Here is a 17,395-nt window from a genome sequence, read left to right on the forward strand (position 1 = left end):
GTTTGGCCCCTGCCCATTTTCAGTGAAACCTCACCCATTTCTGAAGATGTGGCAGTACTGACTAGGCCTCCAAAGCTAGACATTTGGAGCGGAGATTGACACCCGAATTGACTAAGTTTTCAGCTGGACTGCCTTTTTGCCCCCAGCAATCATTTTCTTTCAAGTTAACCAATGAAACTGCCCCATGGAGCTGGACTGTACATGCATTCTCAGCTTGATTTTCTCGCTTTTTAGGATATGACCTGGAGTAGAAATTCTCCTTCAGAGTGGCTCTATTCTTCTTGGAAGTCTGAGGCCACAATAATGTCCTATCTTGTTTTTGGCTCTGGGGGTTTGGGTCCCTGAAAATTTTCACTCTATCTACAGAAAACAGTAGACCTCTTGAGATGGAAATATTGATAGGGGAATCACAATAATAATTTTAGTTTTAGAACTTTGAGATAGTGCTTTTATATTTGGTTATAATAACAACTTTGTGATATAGATTAAATTGTCCTAATTTTATAAATGAGGAAATGAAGGCTCTGAGAAATGAACTATAATAAATGAAGGAGCCAGATTTTAACCCAGGTTGCTTTGATTTCCAGTGTAGTGATAGTTTTCTTGTGTCATATTCCCACCCAGGGAAAACAAGAACCATTTTTTCCCCTCAATCAGAGTGACTAATCACTTCAAGCCCAATGGTAGGAAGCATTCAGCTTAAATCTTAACATTAGATTAGAAGAGCAATCACTACAGTAAGAATAAAACAGTAATTTCTTCCCTTTTTTCCTGGTGCATTATGGGAGAATGAAAGGGCACAAAACTATTATCCAAGTCAGAAATCCTGGCATCTGGTGTCTGAGCCCAAATTTTCTCATTTGTAAAATAGAATCAGTTACATGTATTTTTTCATGTATGTGAAAGCACTTTGAAAGCTATATTATTTTTTTAAAATTCTGAAACCTTTTTACTTCAATTACAATTCTTTCATGAATTTAGATTCTTTTCAAAATATTAGAAGAGAATATATTACTCTTTGCTCCTGAATATTTTTAAAAACTAGCTAAAATTATTTGAATGAATAGATCTGAAAAGAGATTTGGAGGAAAATAAATTTTCTTGTGATACAGTGAGATTGGCTATTGTCATGTTAAGTTATTGGTAAACCTCTGAGCTAGTGGAATCCAGCATGCATGCCTAAGGTTCTAAGTAGGTGTCTTGGATGGCAGTTTCTGTGTTCTGAGACCCAGAACACAATCTGATAAGACTTATTACCATTGTTCTTAGTAGCTTAAAAAACTGAATTTTGGCCTCTTCAGTAAATTTTAGAGTTAAAAAAATTAGTGGTAGAAGCAAATAAAAAATAAAATAGTGAAAGGAGCTAGTCAGTTTACAAAAGAGGAAATTTTAAAAAAATATCCAGTTGATAGGAATAACCCTGCCAACTTGATAGGTTCTCAAAGAAACTCAAATTGAAAACAGTACACCACTTTTTAACCTACCCTGTTAGAAAACATTTTGTTAAAACATATAAGGTGAGTGTTAGCAAGGGTGAGGTGAAACAGACACTGGTGGGGAAGTATACTGGTATAGGTTTTTTTGCAAAGATATTTGTTAGTGTATGTGGGGAGCCTTACAATTATTATGACTTTAGATTGAGTAATTACAATTACAAGATGTTCTCTTATGGAAATAATGTACACAGGTTGCACACATTTATCTCTGAGAATATTTATTATGCTGTTAGTTATAATTGCAAAGCATTAGAAACAATATTCAGCAACTATATGATAAAGCATAGCCATTTAAAATCATGTATTTAAATATTTTTAATTGTAAGGAAAATGTTATTGAAAATAAAAGTGGGACACAAACCTATTTATTTACACATATAATGTATAGAATCTATGTGTCTCAAGCTAATAGTCATCTTTGGGTAAAAAGATTATTTTTATTTATACTTTCTATGTTTTCTAAAATTTTCATCTTATGGATATAATGCATTTTATAATCAGAAAGGGGAAATGACTTCATTAAATTAAGATCTTTTAAAATGTAAAATAAAATTTGAAGAACATATAACAAATAGTAGTTGCAGTACCATTTCAGCAAGTGAATGAATAAGTAGACCGGTTGTCAAGAGGTTATTGATTTAAGGGAGAAAATATCAAACCCCTGTGAGTGATAGTCACATTTTTCTGGTGGTTACAAAGAAACCACTACTTTTCTAAAATAGTAAGTACTGATTTGGAGATTTCTAAAGGTGTTTAATTTGTACCACCTGTATTTGTACATAATGCTTGTGTTTTACAAGTGAGGAAAGCTTAAGATTTCAGATAGTAAGAGAAATTTTTAAATAGCACTTGAAGTTGCAGTATTTCTGAAACAAGATTTAATAATTTCTAGGAATGAGTACCAGATTGATTTACTTTAAAGAGATCATTTTTTAAATCAGCATTCTGACTTAAATGGGACTGTTCAGATGGATTGTTTGACTTTTACTTAAATATCAGACTAATGTCAGATAATACATAACATTTGAATATGCTTATGAAACATTGAATTGCATTTTATTTTACAGTGTAGCTCTCGCAATATATTATCACATCAAAAACAGGTATGTGGATGATTAATTTTGTGCTAAAAACATTACATTCTATGTTTTTTGTTTTTTCTTTCTATTATTTTCTAGTTGCTTTGGCCTTCATATTTTCATAGGTTTCTAAAATTAGAATAATTTACCAAAACTTTTCAGGTAAGTGCTGTGAACTGCTTCTAATTCAAAGGAAACTAGATGGGTATATATGTTTGAAGTTAGTAAAACAAAGCAAAGCTTCTTGTATGCTACATTAATGTAAAAAATGTTTAGTGTTTCAATTTAGTAGAGGAAATTTTGGATTGAATTTAGACATAAATTATATTAATGGAGTAGAAACCTTCTGACATAAATATGAAGATAGTTAATTTAATAGGGAATCATAGAAAAATCATTTAAGCATATATCATTAATATTTTATTTGAACACTAAACATGTAAAAGTACATTCACTTTCATTTTTTTAAAAAAGTATTAATGGTTTTATTGATTTCATAGAGAGGAAGGGAGAGGAAAAGAGAGATAGAAACATCAATGATGATAGAGAATCATTGATGGCTGCCTCCTGCATACCCCCGACTGAGATTGACCTGGAATCAAACCTTGACTTCTTGGTTCCTGGGTAGACACTTAACCCCTGAACCACACCGGCCAGGCCCTTTGTCAATTTTTTTTATGAAGCATCAAGACTTTAGTTTTGAGCATGGCATTGATTAGAATATCAAAATGACTTTCTTTTGTAAGCCACGCCTGTAATTTTTCCTTTTGAACAATGTTGATTTTTTAAGTCAATATCAACAAAATGTAAGACATTTGCAGAACAATCTGATCATAGAATCCTTCAGGTTTTGACCACACAAGGGATTTATTTTTAGAGATGGCCTCTTATTGTGTCTTTTCCAAGCACCCTTCCTCATTTTCATAAGAACAAAGCCACTCTCATTGCAGTCTTATTAAGTATCATTTATATATGTTATATGAATCTAATAAAAACAACTCACGTTAAAGAATGAAATTCAACCCAGTAATGCCCTGGCCACTGTGGCTCAGGTTGGAGGGGCATCCTATGCACCAGAAGGTCTTGGGTTCAAATCCCAGTTAGGTTTTGACTTAGGTTGCAGGTTCCACCCAGGTTGGGACAGGTAAGGGAGGCAACCAATTGATGTATCCCTCTCACATCCATGTTTCTCTTTCTCTTCCCCTTCCTTAAAAAAATTCATCCCAGTATATTTGAAGCTTTAATTGGCTTTATTAAGTGATTCATGAATTAGGCAGCATTCTATCCAGCAGCTAGAAGGGAGTTTCAGGTGTTATACAAAATGGAAAGTTTGTGGGGGTTTTCTTTGTATTGATTTTAGAGGAAGGGAGAGAGAGACTTCATTTGTGAGAAAGAAACATGGGTGGGTTGCCTCCTGTCAGGGATTGAACTGGAAACCTGGGTAATGTGCCATAATCAGGACTCAAACCCTGGTGTACAAGACAACTCTCAACCAAATGAGCCACGCTGGCCAGGGCAAAATAGAAAGTTTTTATAGGCAAAAAGAGGATGGGACTACGAAGTTAAAAGATTAGATTATTTCAGGCAAGGATACCTTTACTTAGGGAAGGCAGATTATCTCAGTAGTGCTGATAGGAAATGCCAAAACAGCTTAAAATTCCACTCCTGAAACTACAGTTAGGTTAGTTATTAAGTGTTGGTTTGGTGACATAGCTTAGTAAAAGTAACTCCATTTGGCCTATTTTTGTTTTTTTTTAAAAAAAACACTGATTTCTGGGGACAAGCATGGCCACCTCATGGTTAGAATGGATCTCAATGGACCATACTGCCTTAAATGTGTTTTGTGTTTTTTTAAATATATTTTATTGAGTTTTTACAGAGAGGAAGGCAGAAGGAGAGGGATGGAGAGTTAGAAATATCGATGAGAGAAAAACATCAATGAGAGAGAAACATCGATTCAGCTGCCTCCTGCACACTCGCTACTGGGGATGTGCCCACAACCAAGGTACATGCCCTTGACTTGAATCGAACCTGGGACCCTTCAGTCCAAAGGCTGATGCTCTATCCACTGAGCCAAACCGGATAGGGCCCTTAAATGTGTTTTACAAAAAGGGCATGGGGGAATTGTGATAAGTCAATGAAGTGAAGGTTAGATGACAGAGTTCTGAACAGTCTTATGGGAAAATACAAATATCTGGAGGTAAACACCTGGAAAGGTATTTTCTGTAGTTAGATTTTCCTGTATTGTAATTGTGGTTTATGGTTCTTTATGGTGCTTGAGAATTTTGGATTTAAAAATTTATAAAATGAAGGCTACTGGATATTTAAACCTTGACCAGAAGAATAACATATCAATGAAAGTGTATGTTTTGTCTTGCTGCCTATTTCTATGATAGTCGTTCAAACTTTTAAAACATTTAAGTCTTAGATAACTATGTAGTACCATTTATGGAACTCAACTGTGTTTTCAAAGCAACTAGTTTTGCATTAGTATCTTTAAGTGATTTCTCAGTTCTTAGACTGTTATGGATACCAAAGTTAATTTATAGTCATATCTGATACTATGAGCCAACTGTGTAAGTGCTTACTCTGGCCACCCCAGGCAGCTCTTTACATGCATTATCTCATTTAGGGTTTTGTGGGGTTTTGGGGGGGGGGGGGGTTTGGAGAGAGAGATAGAAACATTAATGATGAAAGAGTATCATCGATTGGCCACCTCTTGCACATTCCCCCTATTGGGGATCAAGCCCGAAATCCAGGCATGTGCCCTGATCAGGAATTAAAATACAACCTCCTGGTTCATCAGTTAATGCTCAACCAGTGAGCCAGGCTCATTTAGTTTTTGTAACTTCATGAGGTGATACTGATATTGAAAGGAATTTTAGGGACATGATACACAATTTTAGGGAAGTGGGGTCAGTGGGAGAGGAAGGCATACATAATGAGCAGAGACAGCTCCGAGCTGCCAGATTGCTTATCTTACATTCACAGAGGATGGAGGAATGTTACAAGATAAGAGGAACAGGAATGTTACAAGATAAGAGGAAGGAGAAGGGGGAAGAGACCTGTGAGCTTTAAGACTTTGAAACTGATACCATGCAGGAAAGTAGCCAATTAGAAAAGCACAAGTGGATATGAATTAAGGAAGGATCCAATTAGAAAGTAGAATGCCAAAGAGCTCACAGCATTTATAAACCCAGAGACAGAGAGACTCAGGATTAGATTTTCCCCCATTTTAGAGAGAGAGCAGTTTTTCCCATTTGGGGTCCCTTTTCCAGGGGGAGTTTGTATACACTTAAAATAAACTTCCACAGTTTTGCTAAACATCTTTTAGTCTGAATTTTATTCTTCAAACTTCGTAGGACAAGAACCTCTTCATAGGACAATGAAAGTCCGAACTCACCATTCTGTGTCTCAGTGTTATGTCCATTTTACAGATAGAGAAACTGAGGTACAGCAAGTGAAATAATTTGCCTAAGATTACACAACTGGTAAATTGGGGAATGGGAAATTGAACCCAGGTAATATACCACTGAGACTTCTAATCATGTGCTTTACTTGCCCAGTGGTGATAAACTGGGCCAAAAGTAAGTGAATGGGAGTGAGAAAGTCCCAACTGAAAAAGTGAGCATTTGTAAACAAGCATGATTGACATACAGATTGTACCCTTCTTGGGATGAGGTGGCATTGACCAACTGCAGACTTTCTCCTTGATAAATCATACTGGCCTCACCTCTGGGGCTGGTGATAGATCCATTAGCTTGGGAGAGATTATGCTGATCAGCTAAGACACATAGCTTTAAATGGAGGTGAAAGGAAAATCCATTTCACGGAGGAGTCATTTTAGCTTAAATTCTTAATCCTCATTTATATTTTGAAGCTACATTTTCATTTTTAAAATTACTTCTGATGAATGTTTCTTGAGAGTGCTGCAGGGTCTTACTCATCAGAAAAATTGAAGAGGACTGAACAGCCCAAAGAAGGAGGGGTATTGGGCCAGGCTTTGTCTCTCCCGTAGCACCTTGAGTAATCTTGCAGAGGCAGTGAGGTGAGGCATGGGCTCATTTCTCATAGCTGGGGTTCTTATAAAAGGAAGTGTCACCGCGTGCACCGGAAGGAGACAGCTTTTTGAGACTCCACTATCAGGCCCTACCTGGTTGAACCTGTCTTTACTGGCGTTTATCTAAATCAGAGGTGGGGAACCTTTTTTCTGCCAAGGGCCTTTTGATATTTATAACATCATTCCTGGACCATATGAAAGTATCATCTTAAAAATTAGCCTGCTATATTTGGTCAAACATTTAATTAACTCACCCCTAATGCCTTGGCAGGGCCAGACCAAAGGATTTCCAGGGCCGAGGCCTGAGGGCTGGAAGTTCCCCACTCTTGATCTAAATCTTTGCTACCTGTGTTCCTGCAGGCTAGTGAAAATAAGCACAGGTATGAATGCCCAAAGCTTTAAAAACAATTGGTAATGCAAATTGAGTTGTTCTGTTAAAGATCTTTCTTTCTCTTTTATTTTTTTGTAGACAGTAAATTCATAGAGCAGAAACTGTAGTGTTTACCACCATGGCTGTGTATTAGGGACAGGTCTGGAGTCTTATACCATTCACAAGCCTAATTGACTCTGGAAGCACAAACTATGGAAATGATATGCTGTTACCAAAAGCAAACGTTTCCAAATATGGTTTGTAAAGAAAAGTTTTTAGGCAAAATTCAACAGATGAAAAGCAGAGCTGTCTATGGTGAGGTATGAATAGTCCCTGCAGGACAGCTGACCGAGGCACTGTGCTTAGAGTGAAAGCCACCACTTTACATGGCTCATTTTCTAGCCTGATAGCAACAGCCACTTTATTTTTATTTTTATAGGTTTATAGGTTGAGCTTTTCTATGCATCACCTCGTTTTTTCAATACAAAATTGTGAAACTCTTATTAATGAAATTATTAAGTTGCATGTTGTTAAACACTTCAGATTAATCTCTAGGATACATTGAATTTCCTCTTGAACTTCTTGATTTAGGCTCTTATGTCAACCACAGCATACTACTAGTTTAAGCAGATCTGTCAGCCTTTGCTCAAGAAACAAGATGTTAGGTGGGGCGGGATGAGGGAGTGAATGGCGGGGAAAGGGATCACATCTATAATTTCAACAATAAAGATAAATTTAAAAAACACACAAGTTGTTAAATTTAGATTTGGTTCATTTGAAAACTCAGAAAATAAAAATTTGAGTTCTCACACAAGTTAATTTATAATTATTTTATAGACAAAAAATTATCTAATACTGTACTTAAGTAAAACAAATTTTTATTCACTGCCTTCTCTTTCTTCAAATAACAGTTGAATCAAAATATATTTTGTTTTATTTTGAAGGACACTCATTCTTGCACAAAGTAAACTCTGTTTTCTATTCATTTTCCCCACCAGAGACCCAGATGGAAGGATGCTCTTAGATATTTTTGATGAAAACCTTCACCCTCTTTCGGTAATCTTCTCCTTTTTGTGTTTCATTATATTGTTTAATTATTTCTCTTTTGCTCTTATTGGGTGGCCTGCTATCTGAAAATATTTTTCCCCCCAGAAATCCGAAGTGCCACCAGATTATGACAAACATAACCCAGAACAGAAGCAGATTTACCGGTTTGTTCGGACACTGTTCAGTGCTGCTCAACTGACGGCTGAATGTGCCATTGTCACTCTGGTGAGTGCCCTCCAGAGACGGCCCATCCGGTAGTTGAGTGGAGTGGTGCACAGGGACTCTTATCAGGTATCCTAAGGACACTATAGTTTCTCTTTTGGATATTCGATAGGCCTTTCCTAAAAGAGGGTATAAAGTCTGTTCCACAGTCCCCTTAAAAGTCAGTTGTACAAACCAATAAATGTTGAAACCTTAAATGCAGGTAAGACAAGGCTGCCCCCTCCCTATGAATGTCTAGGTTTCCTGTTGTTGATGCCTACAAAAGTTTTAATGACAGTCACAGGATAAATATATATCTAACATGAATACATGTATAGGAAGGAGTGTATATTGCTACCTTCTCTTTTCTGTTTTTTGTAAATAATGTGTCTCTAAGATATTCAAAGACAACTTAGAATCTGCACTTTCAGGCTCAAACAAGAGATAAAAATCTTTACTATTACTTAGATTTTTAAAACTTTAGGCGGACTATGTAGGTGAAATATCATTTGGGAAGTAGATTTGACAATGGAACCCATTGTCACTGACCTTTTACATTATGAACAAATCAGATAATGAGTTGTCCTGGAGGAGTCAGACAGACATTGCCTGGAGCCTCTTAGAAGAGATGATTGTCAAATAGAAAGTTTATAGGCCACTTGAGGACCCTTTATTTCTTTCACACAGAGCTCTGTGCTCTACTGCTAATGAAACAGAAACCTGTTTATTTATTCATTCATTAATTCATGCCTTTGTTAATTTCTTCTTTCCTCGAACCTCCTCCTAATGACTAAAATAGGCATTCATCACTAGGCAATTTGGATGATTTAGGCTCTTATGTCACAATTGAGAAGAAAATTTATTGCTCAGCCTTGTTATCCTACAGGTTTACATGTTCTTAAAAAACAACAGGGTTGAAATTTTTATATAGAGAAATTGCAATGAAGAAAAAAGAAGAGTAAGAAAGTTGGGTGAAACCATGGATGAGATTAGTACTAAGATTTATACCGTGAAGAAATTATTTATTTTGAAGCTATTGCTGGTGGATTTGGTAGGGATTTTTTTTACCTTTAATTCTTATGAAATTTAGACCTGACTGACCTAATAATGCCTCATTGCTTAGATTTATTAGCATGAAGGTAAGATTTTTCATCCCTGCGGCTTCCTCAGTTTCTGCAAAGATGTTGAGAGAATATCTGAAGTGTATTCTTGTCTTCAGGGTGAAAGGGTGGATCAGTTAACTCATGTCTTTTGAGTTCTATAGGAATGGTACATACTTGTCAGTCATTGTAACTACAGAAGTCTTCACCTATCCTATTAGGTAAACTGGTAGCTTAGCAGGAGATTAGCGTATATTGGGGTCTTGTTGCTAACAACCTAAGGATGAACAGTTGTGGGATTCTTCATGGTGGGTACAGCACTGCAGACCAACTCTCTGGTGGCTGCTGCTTGTGATAATCTGAACAGTGAGCAGAGGTTTTTTCCCCCTGGGTCGTCTCACCACGCTGAAAAATAAGCTCCAGAGACCAGAAAATGTAAGCAAAGGTGTGGAAAATTTATTACAAACAGATTCAGACTCCCCACAAGGGGAGGGGGACCTAATAATGGGCTGCCCGTGAAGCCTTGTAGTCCAGGGGTATATATTTGCTACAAGCCTGCTTTATATCTACCTGTGTGGCCACTTGATTGATTCCTTCATTTTTATTGCCCAGCCGTGGACCTGAACTTTCTCTTTTCTTTGTTCCTATGCATCAGTACACCTTGTTGCTGCAGGCTTTTCCTTGGCTTCCCATGCCTCCCACGTTGTGTCCAAAAACATTCCATTATTTCAGCATGATTGGTTTCTGTGATTAGGCTTGCTCAAGCTGCTGTGTCTGCCCTACCTTTGTTTCCCATTGGACCCCTGCCCTGTCTGCCTGTGTTTCAAGTTAATTTCTCTCACTTGTATTGGCTGAGAGTCAGCCTGCATGCAGACAGATGTAACCAGACCCTGTGTAATAATGCTTTCCTTTTCTTGTGTACCCTAGACTTAGAAAAGTAGAACATTTCCTAAAGAGTTGACAGAGATGCACTAATCTCTGCTTTTCTCCTGTATTCTCTTGGCTTACTGCCCAAGAGGAAATGGGGGTGGGGGTGTGGAGGTGAGGTAGATAGCAGTTAACCTTGGCCCTGTTTCCCATAAAGAAAGAAGATTGGAACCTGCCTGTGGTAAGAGAGCTTCCAAGACCTTCAAACACCCAGCACCTACTAAACCCAAAGCAAATATTTCACAGCTTAATTAATTTTATTTTAAAAGAGTAACAATAACTTAATTTCACTAAATATATTTAGCCTTATAGGCTATGCTAAAAGCTTTTCTATTGATACTGACATTAGGAAATTAAAAATGAGGGTGAGGTAATAGAATTGCACCTTGCTGAATTATAAGAGCACTTTGTGGGAAGCCAGAGTTGGGTGAAAGGCCATAGCATCCAATTGCCCTTCTGCCCCTTTCTCTCAGGAGTCACTTTAGCTGGTTTAATCCTTAACGCCATGTAGTAGTTGAGACTAAAATATAGTTTACTGCCTGCCTAAGCCAGGGATTTTAATTACTATGAGGATAAGAAATCTACACAAAGAGGCCAAGGCTGGAGATTTATTGGGAAGTCCTGGGCCCCTAGATCTCTTGTCCTCTAGAATGGGAGTACTTCAGGCTGTATAATGAAATCAACAGGTTTTCTCTCCTTCCCTGCCCTTCAGGGGCTATCTCATCCTGCCTCTGTTCCTTCCTGCTGTTCTACAGCATTAATTTTCAGTTTCACTTCTGGTTTTTTGAATCAGGAAAGTTTTGCTGGAAGTAATAGGATTCTTCATGGTAAGGTGGGAAATGCATTTCAAGGATACATGCTTTTAGGGGTATGAGGTGCCATGATAAGATTTATTGGAGGGGCACACAGGACATAAGATACCCCTGAAGAGGATGCCACACTGTCATCACTGTGACCAGGTGATGACATGACCAGGTGGCTCAGCTCCAAATTGCGGCAGATGTCCATCCTCTATGGCTGCAGACCCACACTTGTCCTTACTGAGCTCAGGAGGAGGGTTGTGGTCCAGAGATGCTATGCCATTACCCCTGCATTAGCATCTGAAACTTCAGTAGTCTAGCTTAGTCTCGTTCCTCTCTGGCCCACTTTCCATGCTATGCTTTGGCCTGCCACTGCGCTTGCTACACCCAGGCCATTGAGGCTGAATGGAGAGAGAGTGCCCCCTCTGTCTTTGTTAAGCTTTGATTATTTTTCTTTGGACTGGGGAGAGAGCAAGCAGGCTTTCCTGGATCTTCTGGGGTTTTGTGCCTTTATCCTACCTGTTCTTTTTCTCATATTTTCCCAGGTTAGACTCCTCCCTTTATGGTCACTATTTTGGCTCCTACTGCAAAAGCCTCATAGTTTTGCCCCCTCATCTGGCTTCTGCTGAGCATGTCTCAGCTGTGGAACAGCCTATTGTTCCTTGGATAGATCGGAAAGCCAATCTTTCCTGTCCACTCAGATGCCTGGAATGATTGTGAAGCTGCTCCTTCCTAGTTAATCTGGCTTAATATCTGATTTTATATGCTATCTTCATTTGTTAATAACCAACTAGCTGCTTACACAAACAGAAGTAACTGTCTTAAACTTGACTCTGCATCACTTTTTCATTAAGTCACAACACTGGCTAATTTTGTCTCTTATATTTATTTAGTTCAGATTTTGGAGAGGGGATTAATTTTGATTGGATCCATCAGTGATTGGCTTAGTTTCTTTGGAGTCAGATGTTCACCCTTAACAAAATCAGTTTTGACTCAGAGGTGACAGGAGAAAGAGGTCCAGGGCTTTGGCCTGAGCCATTATTTTTCTTACTCTAAGCTCCTCTGCTTAAAACCTCCAGTGATTCCCCATCATGCTCAAAGGAAGCCACAAAGAAAGCCCTTTTTTGCCCCTAGGGCTCCATCAGGATCAGGCCTCCTTTTTATTCTCAACTCAGCTATTATCACTACACACACACACACACACACACACACACACACACACACACGCACACACACGCACACACACACCCGTCATTCTGCTCCAGCCACTGTGGCATCCAGACACATAGCTACCTCAGGTCTTTGACACTTGGCACCTGTCTGGAATCCTCTTTCCCAGATATGCATGTGGTACCTCCTTGCCTTCCTCCAGGTCTGCTCAGAAAGCATATCAGGGGGTCATGGTGTTTTGAATTATAACTTCCTTTCTCCTTTCTCCCTTTTCATTTTCTTTCTATCATTTCTTGCTTTGTTTTTCTCCAGAAAACACTTATCACCAATTAATTCTTTAGGTTTTACTCATTATTTTATTTATTTTGTCTTTAACCTTTATGATTAATGATTTTCTATCTTTTTGTCTTTTTTGTTTTGGTTTACTGCAATATGACCAGCATCTAGAAAACATCCTGATACATAATAAATGTTCAATAAATATTTATTAAAAGTACAAAGTAAGCATAGTAATGACTACTTACTGGCTGAAGTAAATAAAAATGACGTTGATGTGCCTCACACCTTTTCTGAAACATAAGGACTATTCCAAAGCTATTTATTAGAGTCTTCTTCTTTGCTAGTAGTGGTTTAAACTCACATTCTGCTGTTTCACTACTTAAGTTAGTAAGATAAGCTTTCTGTAGGGAAAGTGGCAAAGTTTTTAGCTGTGGGGACATTACTCAGACAGTCCCATACTGAGTGTTGCTAACAAGGTTGGTTCTATCTGCACAGCTGTGGTGATAGTGATTGGTGAGAGTTTGTTCTAGATCTTTGAAATATGCCACTGGTATTTTAATGGGCATTGCATTGACTCTGTAGATTGCTTTGGGTAGTATTGACATTTTAATAATTTTGATTTTACTAACCCATGAACATGGTATGTTCTTCCATTTGTTTATGTCTTACTCTATTTCTTTTTTCAATGTCCTGTAGTTTGCTGAGTACAGGTCATATATTGGGTCGGCAACTAAGTAATTGCGGATTTTTAAAAGAAAAAGACAATTTTTTCATGGAACTAAATAACTTTATTCTGTAATGTATTGCCCATTTTGATCAATGACCTTTTGCCATCTTTCAGGCAGCATCATAATCCCACGTTCAAAAAACTTCTGGTTTTTATTAGCAAAAAACTGAATCAGGTACGATTTGACATCATCATCATTATTGAAATTTTTACCATTCAAGGAGTTTTGTAAAGATCGAAACAAAAAGTAATCAGATGGTGCAGGGTCAGGACTATATGGTGGATGTGGCAAAACATCCCAACCAAGCTCCATTAATTTTTGCCGAGTGACCAAAGATGTGTGTGGCCTTGCATTGTCATGATGGAATACAACACCTTTTCGATTTGTCAATTCGGGCCGCTTTTCTTCAACTGCATTGTTTAATTTTGTTAGTTGTTCATAGACATCAGAATTGATCGTTCGGTTGGGTGGTAAGAGTTCAAAGTAGACAATTCCTTTGTAATCCCACCAAACTGATAACAAAACCTTCTTTTGATGAATATCAGCTTTTGATGTTGTTTGAGTTGGTTCACCTGGCCTGCTCCACGATCTTTTCCGCTTGATATTGTTGTAAACAACCCATTTTTCATCGCCAGTTATCAGTCGTTTTAAAAATGGATCATTTTCATTATGTTTCTTTAGCAAATCGCAGCTGCTAATGCGTGGCGTTAACTGTGATTCTTTCAGTTCGTGAGGAACCCATGTATCGAGTTTTTAACATAGCCAAGTTGTTTTAAGTGATTTTCAATGCATGTATGTGATACATGAAGCTTCTCTGCAATCTCACGTGTTGTACTGTGACAGTCCGAATTGATTATTGCTTTGATTAGGGCGTCATCAACTTCAACTGGACGACCAGAGCGTTTTTCATCTTTGAGTGAAAAATCACCAGAACGAAATTTGGCAAACCAATTTTGACACTGCCGTTCTTTTAAGGCTTCGTCACCATAAACAGCACATAACTTTTTATGAGCTTGCGATGCGTTTTTCCCTTTGCGGAAATAAAAAAGCAAAATATGACGAAAATGTTCCTTTTGATTTTCCATTTTTCAACGAACGCCAAACGAAAACTACAAAACAGATCAAAAAACTTTTTTTACTGATTAACAGCTGAATAGCCAACTACCAAATAACAAAATGTGTTTTACATTTGTACTACGTCTGCAAACCTAAAAATTCAACTGAAGCCATATATGTGTGAAACCCGCACTTACTTAGTTGCCGACCCAACTAGGTTGGGTCCTTAGTTAAGTTTATTTTTCAGTATCTTATTTGTTTTTGTTTTTGTTTGTGCAGTGGTAAATGGTATTGTTTTTATTTGTTTCCCTTTTGGTGAGTTCATAATTGGTGTATAAAAGGGCCATAGATTTCTGAGTGTTTTGTACCCTGCTACATTGTCAGATTCATATATTAGGTAGTAGTTTTTTTATGTAGTACTTAGGGTTTTCTATGTATAGTATCATGTCATCTGCAAATAAGGACAGTTTTACTTATTCTTTTCCAATTTGGGTGCCTTTTTTCTTCTTGTCTGGTAGCTATGGCTAGCACTTCCAGTACTATATCGAATAGGAATGGTGAAATTGGGCATCTTTGTCTTGTTCCTCTTCTTAGGGGAAATGAGTTTAATTTTTGCCCATTGAGTATGATTTTAGCTGTAGGTTTGTCATATAAAGCTTTAATTATGTTGATGTATAACCCCTCTATTCTCACTTTGCTGAGGGTTGTTTTGTTTTGTTTTTATCAATAAAGGATGTTGGATTTTGTCAAATGCTTTTTCTATGATTGATATGATTATGTGGTTATTGACTCTTAGTTTATGTGATGTGTCACATTTATTAATTTATGTATATTGTATCATCTTTGCATTGCCGGAATACATTGCACTTGGTCATAGTGTGTGATCTTTCTATTGTAATGCTTAATCTGATTTGCTAGAACTTTGTTGATGATTTTAGCATCTGTGTTCATCAAGGATATTGGCCTATAGGTTTTTTTAGTGTGTGGTGACTTTATCTGGTTTGGGGATTATGGTAATGCTGGCTTCATAGAAAGAGCTTGGAAGTATGCCTTCCTCTTGAATTTTTTGGAATAGTCTGAGGAGGATAGGTTTTAGTTCTTCTTTGAATGATTGGTAGAACTTCCCTGTAAAGCCATTTGGACAGGGCTCACTGCTTCAATTTCTTCAGTTGTTATCAATCTATTCAGGGTTTTTTTTGTTTTATTTTTGTTTTTCTTGTTCCTGATTGAGTTTTGAGAGCTTGTATTTTTCTAAGAATATGTCCATTTCATCTAAGTTGTCCATTTTGTTGGAATAGAGTTGTTCATAGTACTTTTTCATAATCATTTGTATTTCTGTGGGATCAGTTGTTACTTCATTTCTTTTATTTCTGATTTTGTTTATTTGGGTCCTCTCTCTTGCTTCTTGGTGAGCCTCACTAGAGGTTCATCAATCTTGTTTATCCTTTCAAAGAACCAGCTCTTGGTGGTGATCTTTTGTATTTTTTTGTTGTTGTTGTTGTTGTTGTTTTCTATGTCATTTATATCTGCTCTGATCTTTATTATTTCCTTCCTTCTGGTTTCGATTGGCTTTTTTTGTTGCTCTTTCTAACTTTTTTTGAGTTGTATGGTTAGATAATTAATTCCATTGTTTCTTGTTTTTTGAAATAGGCCTGTAGAACTATGAACTTCCCTCTCAAAACTGCTTTCACTGTGTCCCATAGAGTTTGGAATGTTGTGTTTTCATTGTCACTTGTTGCCATGAGGCTTTTTATTTCTCTTTTGATCTCTTTGGTAACCCAGTCATTGTATAATAGCATGTTATTTAGTCTCCAGGTGTTTGTTTTTTTTTTCACTGATTTTATTGAAGTTGATTTCTGGTTTTATGGCATTGTGATCTGAGAAGATGCTTGATATGATTGCTATCTACTTCGATTTTAAAGAGAATTTTCCTGTATCCCAGTATGTGGTCTGTCTTTGAAAATGACCCATGTGCACTTGAAAAGAATGCATATTCTGTGGTTTTGGAATAAAATGTTTTGAAGATGTCAATTAATTCCATGTGCTAGTGAGTCATTTAGGATTGGCATTTTTTTTGCTGATTTTTTTGTTTAGAGGATTTGTCTAGTGGTGTCAATGTGGGGTATTAAAGTCCCCAACTATGATGTATTGTTGTTGGTCTCTCCCTTGATATCTTTGCAAATTTTCTTTTTATGTATTTGGGTGCTTCCGTATTGGGTTCATACACATTTACCAGAGTTATATGTTCTTGTTGAATTGCTCCCTTTCTTTCTGTTGTTGAGGTCTAATTTGTCAGATATAAGTATTGCTACCCGAACTTTTTTTTTCATTCCTATTCTTCTGAAAAACTTTTTTCCATCCCATCACCATCAGTCTGTGTGAGTCCTTTGTTCTGAGGTCGGTTTCCTGTGGACAGCAGATATACGAGTCATGTTTTATTACCCACTCAGCTACCATACGTCTTTTGATTGGGGCATTTAATCCATTTACATTTAAAGTTATTATTGATAGGTACTTGTTTGTCACCATTTTTATTCTTTATGCGTGTGTTCCTCCTTCCCTTCCTATGTCTTCTTTTTATAGCAGACCCTTTAGTAGCTCTTGCATTGCTGGTTTAGTAGTAATAAACTCTCAGGGTTTTTTTTGTCTGCGAAGCTCCTGATTTCACCCTCAATTTTGATTGATAGCCTTGCTGGGTATAGTATTCTTGGATTCAGATCCTTTCTTTGCATGACTTAGTATATTTCATTCCATTCCCATTTGGCCTGATGTTTCTTTTGAGAAATCAGTTGCTAGTCTGATTGGGGATCCTTTGTACAATAGATAACTTTCTGTGTCTCTGGCTGCTTTTAAGATTCTTACTTTGTCATTGGTGTTTGCCAATTTAATTATAATGTGTCTTGGTGTTGTTGTTCTTTTCTGTTTCATCTTTTTTGGGACTCTGTGAGCTTCTTGGACTTGAGTTTTTTCTTCTCTATATTAGGGAAGTTTTCTGTCATTATTTCTTCAAATGGGTTTTCTATTCCTTGCTTAGTTTCCTCTCCTGACACCCCTATTATGCAGATGTTGTTTCATTTCCTGT

At 37.1% G+C, this 17,395-nt stretch overlaps 1 protein-coding gene across 2 annotated transcripts in view; it reads left to right on the top strand.

Annotated features, from left to right (window-relative positions):
- The window catches only part of CCNY (cyclin Y), a 137,579-nt gene that overhangs the window by 89,458 nt on the left and 30,726 nt on the right, over positions 1 to 17,395 (top strand). For both annotated transcript variants that reach the window (XM_036454909.2, XM_036454912.2), the window contains 3 exons: positions 2,564 to 2,599; positions 8,004 to 8,061; positions 8,158 to 8,277. In XM_036454909.2, the coding sequence (XP_036310802.1) occupies positions 2,564 to 2,599; positions 8,004 to 8,061; positions 8,158 to 8,277 (214 nt within the window). The remainder of the gene's footprint in view (positions 1 to 2,563; positions 2,600 to 8,003; positions 8,062 to 8,157; positions 8,278 to 17,395) is intronic.

This window comes from Pipistrellus kuhlii, unplaced genomic scaffold, assembly GCF_014108245.1.
Source record: "Pipistrellus kuhlii isolate mPipKuh1 unplaced genomic scaffold, mPipKuh1.p scaffold_m20_p_1, whole genome shotgun sequence".
NCBI classification, from domain to species: Eukaryota; Metazoa; Chordata; class Mammalia; order Chiroptera; family Vespertilionidae; genus Pipistrellus; species Pipistrellus kuhlii.